Here is a 12133-nt window from a genome sequence, read left to right as displayed (position 1 = left end):
AATGTGAAGGTAACAGGAGGGTTAAATAGAAGTTATGATCTAAATGGCCAACACAATGGCTCGTGAATGCTGTGTTGACCTTCCCAAAAACAGAAGAATGTAGCATAAATTAAGGTTGAAAAATATTTCTATATCTGCGTAATATAATCAAGTGGTGTTTTGGTCAAAATAAGTCCACCAGATGCTGATGTATGCAACACAAAATTAATAGTATTAAATTCAAATTAAACGAGCAATTGTCAAGAGAAATGCAAAGGATAAAAGGAGGAGAGGGGAAGTAAAGCCATGTGTGGGTGAGGGGAATCTCATTAAGGTATTTGAATTTCAAATGGATGATATGGCTCATTAGGACTAAACGATTGCCTCCAACATCACTCCAAGCTATGTGTCTGGATAACAAGCATATGATAACACCATTTTAAATGTGAAGTGTGTGTCGGCGTGTCGGCGTTTGTGCACGTGCGTGCACTGTTTCAGAGAGAAAGAATATGATTGTGGTTATTTCTACCGTGAATTACATTTCACAGCATATTTCACAGCGAGATGCCATCAACAGCAGAATAAAAGAATCTTTCTTTTTAATCTGTCATGTAATAGTAGAATTATGGAATGCTTAAATCCATTAAATCCACATAATAGCCACTCGGTCTCAATTTTGAATGGATTTCTTTGCGTCTAAATAGGTATTTTAATTTTAATTAGCGCACTGTAAAAGGTTACTTTTTTATTTGTCATAGGTGGCAGTTTACGAAACACTTCCCCAACAATATTGAGGAATCAACAACAGTGTTCAAATGTAGAGATTCACAACGTTTCACATTTAGTCGTCAAGAACATCTAATCTACGAAATAATTCCTCTTTTGAGACTCTTTTAGAAATAGATATCAGCTAACTGGTTAAGTGCCGCTGAGTTAACCTGCTAGTGTCTCCTCGTTACCTAAAATCTGGATGTATAAAGCAAATTGGATGCAGGGTCAGAGTGGTACATCGAGCCAAACAAGTTCATTTCAATTCAGTTTATTTTATATTGCCCAATGTCACAAATGATGAATTTGCCTCAGAGGGCTTTACAATTACAATTAGATACATGTATTTAGATACATGTATTTAGGGGTTGGTACTTTGCATTACCCTCTACACTTTTTTAATGTATTTTTAAAATGTCAAAAATGTATAACTATATTTACTGATTTGTTGAATTCAACATTACTTCTTGGTTTCTTCAACAGATTAGTGATATCGCTCTTAAATATGCACACATGATTTGTTATTGACTAGTTCAACATCAATAGAAGGCTTAACGGTGGTGTGTGATATGTGTATGTTATGCATAACTGTGTGGCCATGTTTCCAGTCCCAGAGTTGATGGCCCCTCCAGAAGTGTCTGCAGCGTCATCCACAAGTCTCAAAGTGTCATGGAGTGCAACGGAGGGTCACGGGGTCATTGCCAGAGGACCGGTCACAGAATTTCGGGTCAACTTGCTCAATGAACAGACCAACAATCCCTACGCGCCTCCGGTTATTAGCCAGGTGGAGTACACACACACACACACACACTTTCCTTTGCACATAATAAGCAACTTTAAAACTTCCAGTCGAGTGAAACATTTAGTTTTTTTCCTGGAAGTCAAAGTAGACAGGCATTTCTTTTTTTTACGGTTAATTTGTTCTCGGTAAATGCTAATTTATTTGCTCATCCTTAGTAGGACTGATGTTTCACCGTGCTTTTCTTGGGTAGAAACTATTGTCACCTGCAGCGTGGGTACCCTTTGGGCAGAGAATGACTGTCCAAAGACATGCACTTCAAACACTTTAAACTGGCAAAGGAGCTGTAGCTCATGGGGGGGGGGGGTGTAGTGGTCAGTTCGCTCTCCCCATTAGTTGTATGTCGAAGTGTCCTTGAGCAAGACACTGAACCCCCCCAGTTGCTCCCCGGTCTTCACTGCAGCCCACTGCTCCTTAATAACCAAGGATGGGTCAAATGCAGAGAAGAATTTCCCCACGGGGGATCAATAAAACAAGTTTTTTTATTTGATATTTCAGGTATTCTATCATCAAAATACTGATATTTTAGCAGATCATGTTTGAACCTGATTGTCAAAGTTATGCGATTTATTGTGCAGCTGTAATTTATGGGGTGTCAAGGCATGTGAGCAGGTTGTGTGTGTGTGTGTGTGTGTGTGTGTGTGTGTGTGTGTGTGTGTGTGTGTGTGTGTGTGTGTGTGTGTGTGTGTGTGTGTGTGTGTGTGTGTGTGTGTGTGTGTGTGTGTGTGTGTGTGTGTGTGTGTGTGTGTGTGTGTGTGTGTGTGTGTGTGTGTGTGTGTACATAGAGTTAACAAACAGGTAACTGTGTATGATGCCTGTTTTCTTCCTCAAAGGAAAACATAAATTGTCACAACAAGTTTTAATTCCCTCTTTGTCTCACTTTTCCAGGTCTTACATAGGGCGGGTCCATCGTCGGCGCCCGTTCATTTCGTGAAGGGACTGCAGCCTTACCGTGTGTACAACTTCACCATGACACTCTGTACAAAGACGGGTTGCATTTCCAGCCCGCCGGGCGCGGGGCGGACCCTACCAGCAGGTGAAACACAAAAGATACGCACACTAACACACATGGATACAGAGAAGCAGAAACAAAAGGACACGAGGCTTCACAACAGTCATCAGCTTGGTAGAAAACAGGTTTAACGACTGATGGAGCCCAAACGCGGTCCATACAGTATATAGATCATTTCAGACAGATACAAAGTGCGTGGAGTATTGAATCGTTAACGTGTGTGTGGTATTCTCTTCAACAACTCCGACACAGACTTCTGACATAACGCACACTCGTGTTGGAGTTGGACAGCGACACACCACCTGGACGACACTCACTGGAAGAAAGAGCGGTAGACTTCTACGTTACATTTGTTAGCGTTTTATTCAGAAATCAGGATACAAAATAGACAATCATGCGCATGGACCCCAATCCAGAGCTGTCACCAATGGCCCCAGTGCTGCAGAAAGGATCCCGACTCAGAGTGTGCGGCCATCTTAAATAGCCGAAAAGAACAGTTCTGATTGGACAGGAGCATAAGGGGGCGGTGTCTTCTCATTGGTTCTTGTTGCCAGCTCCCGCCTCTGCCGTCCCTTCATTGGATGTTGTGGCCCGCACATGAATGTATGGTAATAGAAGAGGTGAAAAAAGAGAAGAAGAGTGTTGATTCCGTAGTCCCTGTCTTGCAAGACGACTCCCTTCGGGCCTTATCTCTTCAGGGATGAGGCCTGGATATCTCGAAGGTCGTTCACACACCGGGGGCTTCTTCCACGTGTGAGTGTGTGCGTGAGGGAAATTGGCGAAGGGGGGGGTCAGTGAGGTGAGACAGTGTGGGCTTAAAGTGTCTAAGAAGGAGAATAAATGGTCCCATCTGGACCCTTGTTATCTATCCTCCCGACGAGGTAAGGACTGTGATTGCTCTTTCTAAACACTGAATACAATGAGCTCTTTCGCTAGTCATCTTCTTTGATGAGTGCAGTGCAGAAGGGGGGTTTACATCAACATTCCTTAGGTGACACTGCTATCTTTCTTTAGATCAGCTCAGACGCCAGATTGCCCTGCCGAAGTATTCAACTCTTATTCAGTGTTTTTCCATTTTACACATAATATTTATGCAAACAATACTAGGCTGTGCTAAGCTAGAATATATATTCTTTACAAATCCCTCTTTTCACATCCGCTGGATGTGAACCCTTTCTCTGGGAATATTTATTTCCCTCTTTTTTCCAGATCTTATCATGGCCTGGCCTCCCTAAGTGGCTATGTGTCCTGGTCTCCTCGTCCTGTCTTAGCTCTGCCATTTGACGTGAATGAGTCTCCTGAAATATAATCTTTCGTTGCCTAGATTAAGGTCCCATAAGACCTGTATGATACCTATTTCTCGGGGAGAGTGTCTCTCTCTGTTAGGGATGGAAATAGGGGCGTGGTTTCTGTCATGTGGTGCCCCGATCCACCCTCTTAGATCTTCCATCCTAGGGAAGTCAGTATGTCTGTGTGCGTTAAATCTGTAGTGTGCAGGTGTCGAAGGAAAGAGGTGAAATTGAGAGTGGTCAGGCAGGGGGGTCTTGCATCCTAGCGGCTGGTGAGTAGCAGGTTGGCATCCTGATAACCAGTTGACGATCCGGTCCCCGCTGCAACTTATCTGCTTCAACCCTGGCTGGTCGGCGTCATCTGCTTCATCCTGGTCTGGGTCCTGGAAGTCCTTCTGGTCCTCTGGTCCTCTGGTCCGCGTCCTCTGCTCCTCTGGTCCTCTGGTCTGCGTCAGCATCTCCTCCGGCTGTCGATGGGGTCTTTTATCCGGTGGTCTCGAACTTGATTTCGTCTGGATCGTCCTGGTCAGGCTTGTTGTTCTTCTTCCACTGGTGTCGCATGGGCCCTGGATTCGAAATGACTCTCATGGGCAGCATCGTGCTCTTCATTGGCTCCTGGTCCTCTGGTCCGGGTGATGATGGTGTCCGATGCTCCTGTGGGCAGCTCCTCATGGCAGGTCCTCACAGCAGGCAGTCAGCACACGATGGAGGTCGATGCTGGAGCGTCAGGTGTAGCTGTTGAAGAGAATGAGAAAACACAACACAACAGCCACTAGGCCGGATCTATACAGAATGTGACACTTGACTATGAAAAATTGTATTTTAATTTCTATATTTAATAAGTATCTAATACTTTCTAGGCTTGAATTCGCAATCTTTAACTGAGTCGGAGGAACAGCTTCTCACCCCGTGTGGGAGGAATCATCTATTAAATGGCCATCCGTCGTCCAACAGAGTCTCAATTACTTATCCAATCCAATCTAACTTTATTTATCTTTACTGGTTATGATAAATGCAATTGATCCTATCTATGGCCCTTGACTAGGGCATAGAAATATTCAAATCCTACTAGGATCTGATAGCAGGCAGGTATTCGTCCAGCACCCTCCTCTCTCGTGCTCGAACCCTAAAACAGCTTATGGGGAAAAACAAAACATTTGCACATCGAGGTGCCATTAATGACAGGAGACGGTGAGCAGTGAGAGTCAATGTTGTCTGCACACATCTTCCTATGTTGCAGTCCTAACTCTCGCTCCTGCGCCTAGGCAGAAATGTGTGGAAGTGACCTCACATCTGTTAGTCAGAATTACCCTGATGAGGCAACTATTCAGCGGCTGGTTGTGATTCTTCGGCCGGCTGATCTGCAAATGTACAATGTGTTATACGGTGCTCCTCTTGGTGAAGCCTCTCACCTGGAGGAGCTTGTGAAGTCCTTGCAATGACTTCAAAACACCCTGTCCACCTGGGCTCAGTCCACTTCCTCTTGTGAACCTCGAGTCTCACCCAGTCACCTGGTTCCACTGATGACTCATCAGCTGGCTCCTAGTGGGCTTCAGCAACCTACTTGGAGAAAAACTTAGATCTATTCAGTTATTTTTCCCCAGAATATTCTCTGAACTCATGGGAGAGAAATGTTCTCCCTCCTTTGAGGATAATTTAGCCATCATTGTCTCAATTGCTTCAATTGTTGATTAGCTCTCGCGACTATCACCTGTGATTGGGCAATAGACTGCTCCGTGTGAATGTGCTCTCTAGAAATATTTCTCAACTTCTTGTAGGTGCTTGTTTCTAAATGTGGTAAGTGTTTGGTTGCAAAACTGTGTGCCGTGGTCAGACCCTAATCTCTTCATTGGCTCCTGGTCCTCTGCCCTCCTTCCGGCGTCGAGATATCTGTTGATGAGGCCGCTATCTCTAATCCCCAGAGTCTTAGACTCAAAGTCAGCCAATCCTCACTCAAAGGTGAGTCCAGCCTTTAACACCTAGTGATAAGTTCAAAGTTCCGCTAGAACAATGGAGGGGTCAAATGTCACTAACCCACGGTCAAAATGTCACTTCCGGTCAAGTCGCTTAACCAAGTATTTTCACAATAAGAGTCTTCTTTTCTTGCGATTTCTCTCTCTTTTCTGTCTAGTTCTTCTCTCATTTGTCTCCTTTCTTTCCAACCTTTCTTTGCCTGTCTTTGCAACTTTTCTTTTCCTGTCTTTCCTACTTTTCTTTTCTTCACGTAACTCAACTGGCTTCGTCAATTTATAATATTAACATACAGTTGCTCTCATGCAACATACATTAATAACAATGTTCTCCCTAATCTTTTCTATTTTGTCTTTTTTGGCAGGTTCTTCTCTAAACCTCAAATGAATAATCCTATGATAATGGCAAGGGTCAGTCCCATGACTATTAGAACAGTTTGTCTGACTTCCAGCTGTTCCTATAGTGGTTTGCGGGGGGACCTTCTAGCTGGGCCATCAGGCTCCCCGAAACACCTACGGAACGACCTCTGTGGCATCAACATCTTTAGATCTGATTGTGTTTCTGTCAATGTCCCTGTTGGACAGGTGGCTGGGGCACAATGTGTCAGGTGGTGTCAAGGTGCCTCTGCCTTACCCTTGACCTGGACCATGTGTGAAGTAACCTCCTCCACTTCGTACAGACCAGTCCACCTAGGCTCAGTCCACTTCCTCTTGTGAACCCTGACCCTGACCCAGTCACCTACTTTTACTTTGGTTGGCTCTGCTCCTGATCGATCGTCTGGGCTCGAACAACCTGGTTTGAGAGAGCTTTTGGTGAGAGAGAATTAGAGCTTTATGTATTCTGACATTTCAATTTTACAGACATCCAGAGGTGGCATATAACCTCCATCTCTGGGTGGCTCTGGCATACTTCTTCCTGTTTACAACTCACTTGGTGACGTCTTCCCCTGGTACTGCTCTCATGGTCATCAGTACCTAGTGGAGCTAAGCACATTTTCCTTTTAATAATTTGATTGGCTCTCGACCAATCCTTGAGACTGAGGGTGATATAGACCCAAACTTGTAGGTTATGCCCAGTGCATATCAACTTTCCCCAGCAGTTTGTTGTTAAAATGTGTTCCGTTGTCGGACCTGATGCGTCTTGTAACTCTATACCTTGAGTGTGTGCATGTGCACTATATGTGTGATCAAACACTGCAAGTTATGTGTACAGGAGTGGCGGCTCTTCTTCGAATCAGTCGACGTTGAACCCCATCTACTATCACCACAACTATGGAAGGAACACAAATAAGATTACATCTTTTCATTTATCAAGCATATTTATGATTTCAAAAAATTATTTTTTATGATTCTCTGGGGTCCCTGATTCTAAACCTACTGATATCTGATCTATTAGTCTGTACTTGTCTGGCCCTCCTCTTAATAGTCTGTCCTCAACATAGATTGTTGTGTGCTTCTATCCCTCTTTTGAAATAGGATGGAATTCCTAAATCCGTCCTTTTCAATAATAATAATCTTCTAGAATTCGTTACTTTAAACAAAACTGCCAATTTAGCACGTCGCATAAGTAGGTGTCAGTTTCTTAACAGCTCATGAGAAATCGATTACTCGTACATCCAACGGACGACTGTAATAATAACCACTATTTTTCCAAAAAACAGTAAACCCAAAACTATCCTTTGAAACCAACTAAAATAAAAATAAAAACTCAGTTTCGAAACGGTGATGAGAAATCAATTACTCGTAAGCCTAATGGCATTACTGTAATAATAACCACTATTGTTTATCAGAAATCAATAGTAAACCCAACACTATATCTTCAACACTGACACTACAATCAAAACAGTCAACTTCTAGAAGAAAGGAGAAATAAAATAAAAATGCTTGAATCTGTCAAATCAATGCAGGAGAACCATGTCTTGTCTGAACTCACAGCGTCATCATTGTGCTTGGGTAAGGAATGTCATAATAAGTCGGCCTAATTAGTAAAGAACGGGTTACACATTTATTTATTGGCCCCAAATCAAGGCCCATTTTCCAAGTTTTACGAAATTTAATTAATTAATGTATTCCAGGGCGCCCTCGTCCTCTCCAGTACACCTGCCTATAACAACCATTCTATGATTTAAAAAATATATCTAGTCTGTTCCATCCTTAAGGGATGCTGGTGATGATTAAATTGGAATCGTACGTAGTTTTAACTCTATCTCTATGGGAGCTATCAGAATCAGTCACACATCAGTTCACCCTTCAGTCCTAAAAATGTCTGGAAATAAGTTTCGCATGTTGATCAGTGTTCTCTCTACTATGTGTGTGGCTAAGCATGTGTCTCTAATACTAACTGGACCTCCGATGTGTGTGCAGTTCTTTACATGTTCTCAAATGTGGAGTAATGCCAGTGTTTAATTTGTTTTTGTGCACTCAGTCCGTAGCCTCAACCTCTGCTTTCACCATTGTTCTTCTCTGTGCCTCCACACTGGACCAACACTGTGACGTGGAGCTGCGGCGTCAACGACTGCATACAAGCTGCAGCTCTGGTGTTCATTCACCAGCCGCTGCTACTCCTTGTTTCTCTGCATCGATCTCCAAGCCTCCTCAGCTGGGTCTTCACGAACCTCAATCTCGTGTTGCAGGCAGTCCCTCAGGATCTCAGATCTCATCTTGTATCAAGGAGGAGTTAAGGGCACAATGTCTTTGGTCCCTGGTGGCGAGTCGGGATGCAGGACTTTGAACCAAAGTCTCCACTGCTGGCTGTTGTCATGCAGAGGTGTGATGTCATCATCATCTACTCTGTCCCGACGCTTTGCTTCCTGTTCAGTGTCTCTTTAGTCTCCAGTTGAATCATTGGGTGACTAGTGGGCGTGGCACATTTCTGTTCAGTGAATACAGTTCGCTGTCAGCTGTTGGATCTGGGCACGCCTAATTTTGTGTCTCTGGTCCAGGCCTGGTGCCGTGGATCACTATTGCCTTGTGGCTGTAGCTATGTGTTGGGTGCTTGTTATGGCGGGGTTAGACATTATGAGAGTACTGAAGTGGTCCTGACTGAGACTGCTTAACCCTGTGGTGGATAAGGACAAAAATTAGCCCAATGTCCAGCCTGACTATAATTAAAAATTTATTAATACTCGTCTAAAGCCTCCGTTGCCCCAGTTGTTACTCCTTTTACTCCTGAACGGGCTTCTTTTATGCATATTATCTCTCTGTTGTGGGCCCCATTCATGGGCTGCTGACCCACCTGTTGCGGACATAAGGTTTGAGGGAACTAAGCTTGAAGCGGTGCAAACGTGGCTTGCTGTGGCTGTTGGTAGATCAGTGCTTATGGATTTGGAGGAGGGGCTGGATACAGACTATGATGTATTGTGGTTGTGCTGCTGTCTGCTGCAGAGTGGGGCTGTTGAGGGGGGGTCTGTTGCTGTGGAGGCTGCTGCAGGGAGGGGGGCTGTTGTGTGGAAGTCTGCTGTTGTGGCTGCTGCAGGAAGGGGGGCTGTTGTTGTTGAACAGGGGCTCCCTGGGGTCCATTATAACCTCCAGGTCCTTCATAACTTCCTCCTCTGTTTCTTCCTCTTCCTCTTACAGTTTCTGGCACAGTGCCCTGGCTCATTACAGTTGTAGCAATTGTATGGGCCTGTTCTCCTGCCTCCTCTACCAGGTATATAGTTGGAGTCGTTATGGTGTCGTGTGTCATCAGTCTGTCCGTACCACCCGTTATTCAATGGCTGGGGATTCATCTGTGGGGACCATGTGGGTTGAGGAGGGTAGAAAGGAGGAGGGGGGGCAATTGTTGTTGTACTGCCTGCACGACTGGAGCTATTTTTTGATCCCTGCATGGATTCCAGTATGCTCGCTAACTGTTCTTGTGTGGCTACCAGCTGCTTCTGAGCTTTGTCATCTTTGGCTGTTTTGGAATTATCTGCTGCGATTTTCTTTTCATTCTGAATCTGTAGTCTCAGTAGCTCTAACTTTAGAGCTTCTGCATTAGTAGGCTCTGGGACCTCTGGAGCTACGTTTTCTAGGAAGTGCATTACATTATCAGTCCACACTTCATGGGACGAATTTTTTAGTCCCACTACATTCTTTAGCTGAGCCTGCACGGTGTCTGGCAGTCCCTTAATGACCATGGCTCGATACATTTTTCTGGTTGGGGTGTTTGTATGTTCCTCTCAAATGCCTTTCTCCATATAGCTTCACTCCTTGCCATAAACGCAACTGGGGACTCTTTTGTGTTCAGGAAAAATCCTCGACTACGGTAGCTGTGTGTTTACTGGGGTATTTTCTCGTAATGAGAGTGCTTCTTGGAATCTATTCTGACTTATGTTATGCGGGTGTTTCTCTGTAACCCCTATCTTATCCCAAATTGTTTGTCAGCTGTACCCACACATCCTGCAAAAGCGAAAGTCGCCTAGAGACAAATATGTTCCAGTAGTGGCCACCTTAAGTGCTGCGATCCACTCAGCCCCCGTTTATCAGGGGGGGGTAATGTCGCCAGTACTGCTGTTGTGTCTACAGGTGAGTATGGAACATAATCCATCACTCCAGCGGCGTGTCTGGGGGCTTGCACCAATGGGAATTGTGTGACAGGTGAAAGGTCAGGTGAAATGGGGTCCCTCCAGACAGGTGCGCGTCTTCTTTCATACTGATGACCTGATCTGGTTCTGAGGGGAGGTGTCAGTGGGAGGGAGTTCAAGTCTGCCGCACACATTGTAGCTGGCGGTATTACCTAGTGGTGAGTCCTCTGCTCTAGACCGGTCCTCATGCTCTTCTGACTCACTGCCTCCCTCCGCTGATCTAGTTTTGTCACTGTTGTTTACGTCACTATCTGATTTCTGCTGTCTGTCTATCTTTTGTCTGGTTTTTTCCTCTTTTTCCTGCCTATCAAGTTTTTCTATCACTCTGCTCAGCATCTCTTCTGTACGGCTTTTCAGATCGAGCTCCTCTCCTGAGTTGCATCGCCTCTGGAGGCGTTCTCTGCTACTCTTGGCCAGCTGTTCTCTCTCAACCTCTACTGCTGTTGGCGTGCTGGGGGGCTGTGAGGCTTCTTGTTCATGCTCATCTTGTGCCTGTTGGTTACTTAGTGTTTTTGCTGTACGTGTAGTCATGTCTTCCAGTCCTCCTGTTGTCCCTGACAAGTTGCTTAGTCTCTCTTTGTCACCTGTGGTTCTGGGTTTCAAGTCTGCATTCGCCTGTCCCTGCACTGCATTAAGTGTTACTATGCCTGAGATGGAGGCCTTTATTCCTCCGTCGGCCACTTCTATTACAGGCATCTGCATGAATGGGTTGCTTGAACGATATGAGGGAGGCGCTGTTGGGCCTGCTCTGCTGTCTATTTTTAGATCAGTGGTTTTTTTGTGTGGGTTTAAGCTGTTGTCCTGCTGCTGAGCTTTCTCTACCCTGTCGTCTCTCATTGATTTCGTTTTACGTTCCAGTTCTCGAGGGCCCATTGTTTGACCTGCTCCTCTTCTTCAGCCTCTGTTATTTCTATTTTTATCTGGGTGTCTACAAATGACCGTTTGCTGTTAGTATTGTCTAAATACGTATTTATTAAAAAACTATGTTTCAGAAAGGAAGATGATGGTCACACACTCTATCAATTAATAGTTATCTTCAAAAAGAATTCTTCAGTCACTGTTCTGGCTTCGCTCCGCTCTCACTCTGCTCTGCTCTGAGACAGACGGCGCAGCGAAGTGGGTAGGGAGCGGCTGCTCTGTCTGTGAAGGCGCGTGCGCTCCGCGGAAGCGCGCAGCAGCTTTCTGCTTGTCGCCCCTCCTTTCTGTTGTATTTCTGCGTGTTAAGCGGAGTTTCCTCGTTGTTTCTCAGTATTCTCCTCAATCTCAAACTCGTACCTGCTCTTAAACGTAGTACATAATCGCCATACAATGTGTTCTTTACTCGGCAACGTGCCTTTCAGAACAATAAATCCTCATTTATCACTCGTGCAATTCAACAGACTAGAGCTTGCGTTGACACCGTGAGGTTTCGACTCTGCTCTGTTGATTCCATTTTGACAACATTTATTCACCACCGGTATTCAACATTCATTCACAGTTTATGCATTACACATGTGTTTAATTTCTACGCGGCCTCTCAGTGCCCGGGTCGTCTTCCAGTCTTATGGCTGGCCTCAATAATTTGAGGACTCCTGCCCTCACTTCGTCGGGGGGTCGACTTCCAGTTGTGGCCGGCCTCAGAAAATTTGAGGACTTCTATTGCGGGTTCTGTTCGTCGAACTCGGCTTCCAGCTCAACCAGACTGGCCTCCTGTTGAGGACTCCTAATGCGGGTTCTGTTCGAACTCGGCTTCCAGCTTAATCAAACTGGCC

The 12133-nt window shown here is 45.0% G+C and overlaps 1 protein-coding gene across 6 annotated transcripts in view; it reads left to right on the top strand.

Moving 5' to 3' along the window:
* The window catches only part of ush2a (Usher syndrome 2A (autosomal recessive, mild)), a 222984-nt gene that overhangs the window by 64505 nt on the left and 146346 nt on the right, over positions 1–12133 (top strand). For all 6 annotated transcript variants that reach the window (XR_008831481.1, XM_056413166.1, XM_056413164.1 and 3 more), the window contains exons 26-27: positions 1356–1531; positions 2435–2582. Coding sequence is in view for 5 of the 6 variants with exons in the window: in XM_056413166.1 (XP_056269141.1) it covers positions 1356–1531; positions 2435–2582 (324 nt within the window). In the remaining variant the exon portion in view is untranslated. The remainder of the gene's footprint in view (positions 1–1355; positions 1532–2434; positions 2583–12133) is intronic.

Source organism: Pseudoliparis swirei, chromosome 4 (assembly GCF_029220125.1).
Source record: "Pseudoliparis swirei isolate HS2019 ecotype Mariana Trench chromosome 4, NWPU_hadal_v1, whole genome shotgun sequence".
Taxonomy (NCBI): domain Eukaryota; kingdom Metazoa; phylum Chordata; class Actinopteri; order Perciformes; family Liparidae; genus Pseudoliparis; species Pseudoliparis swirei.
This window is presented reverse-complemented; position numbering and strand designations above follow the sequence as displayed.